The sequence below is a fragment of the Myzus persicae genome, unplaced genomic scaffold, assembly GCF_001856785.1.
Source record: "Myzus persicae strain clone G006 unplaced genomic scaffold, MPER_G0061.0, whole genome shotgun sequence".
Taxonomy (NCBI): Eukaryota; Metazoa; Arthropoda; class Insecta; order Hemiptera; family Aphididae; genus Myzus; species Myzus persicae.
In genome coordinates, this window is record NW_019101675.1 from 99,486 (window position 1) to 100,955 (window position 1,470).

General features: G+C 29.7%; 1 protein-coding gene across 1 annotated transcript; it reads right to left on the bottom strand.

The window, feature by feature from the left end:
- Nucleotides 1-207: 207 nt before the first annotated feature.
- LOC111030109 lies at nt 208-1,457 on the bottom strand. Its single transcript, XM_022309468.1, has one exon. It carries the CDS (start codon nt 1,163-1,165, stop codon nt 410-412), a length of 756 nt encoding a protein of 251 aa, XP_022165160.1. The 5' UTR covers nt 1,166-1,457; the 3' UTR covers nt 208-409.
- Between the last annotated feature and the right edge of the window lie 13 nt (nt 1,458-1,470).

Genomic DNA, 1,470 nt, shown 5'->3' on the forward strand with positions numbered 1-1,470 from the left:
AAATTGAAATAATACTTCCTTAATTAATAAAACCTTTGTTACCAAAAAGTTAGACCGTTATCGCTCAGAATCGTTTTTCATTGATTACAATTTAACACATTCATAATAGTACTGTGTACACTGAATCTAGGAAAAAAAGGCAATTGAAAAAAAAGCAACGGAAAAAAAAGTAATGAAAAAAAAGCAAAAGGAAAAAAAAGCAAAAGAAAAAAAAACAAATGAAATAAAAGCACAAGGAAAAAAAAGCAAATGAAAAAAAGGCATAGGTACCTACAGGCATAAGTGTATAACGTATAAGTATAGCAAAAATGTACACCTAATAAGTTAACATAAAATTTCAAGTATAAAATTAAATGCATATTGGATTAATATTGCGTCAATATAAAACATAAATTTATCATAATATAATTTATAGTGTAAACCTTGTGGTATGAGATATGGCTAATAAAACATTTGGTAGATCACGTTGCTTATCTCTATACTCTTCACATATTTTATTTAAATTGAATTGCATTTTTTCATACTTCTTAAGTTTTTTTTTTGGTTGCACTGTGCCTAATAACCGTTGCTGGAGTTTTGTCTCATCGGCTGCAACTTCCAGTGTCATTTTCTTAATGAGGTTCCAAATAGAAGGGTGCTTATGGCTTACCAACTTAGAAAATCGATTATTGAAACCTTCAGTTTGGTTATTTGTACGCTCGATATTATGTAATGTACTTTCGTGTACATTCCAAATTTCAGGTGGAAAAAGAGGTGGTACTTTTCGGAATTTCAATTTATTTCCTTGGCCAATACGTCTGTATGTCCCATTTACGTAGGTTTGATCAAAATATTCCACCAAGTCATGTGCTTCTTCGGGCATGATTTTACGTAAATGAGACATTCCTTCAAATATGTCAGATACCGGCAAAAAAGCCAAACTATCAACTTGTCCACAAAATAACATGAACTCATCATTTTCACGGTACAAATTTTCCAAACCAAGCTGCTGGATTTTCCTATGCGTGCTTTGTGTTAAATGGTAATAACAACCTTTAACTTCTGAATGTTCACCAAAAACATTACGAATAGCTTGAATAATGGCCTTTTCAAAATCTACATGAATATGAGATGGATCAGGAAAAATGTCTCTCTTTTCACACTCAGAGATAATGGCTTTGAACATTACTTCGTAAGTTGATTGTGTTTTTCTTTGAAGTAAGCAAAAAGCAGATGTAACAAATATATCATTTATCTATATAAAAATAAAGCTAAATTAATTTAAGTACCTAATAATAAGTACCACTATAACACTACAAGCTTAACATATTAATATATTCTATTTTGTAAAAATATGTTTATATTAAATTGGTTTATATTAAATATTTTATGTGTGACTGTCGATTGAGGATTTACTTTATAAACAATGTTTTGAAGTACTATAGTTTCTATAAATATTTAAATTAAAACAAGCCCGGATTAAGGGGGGGG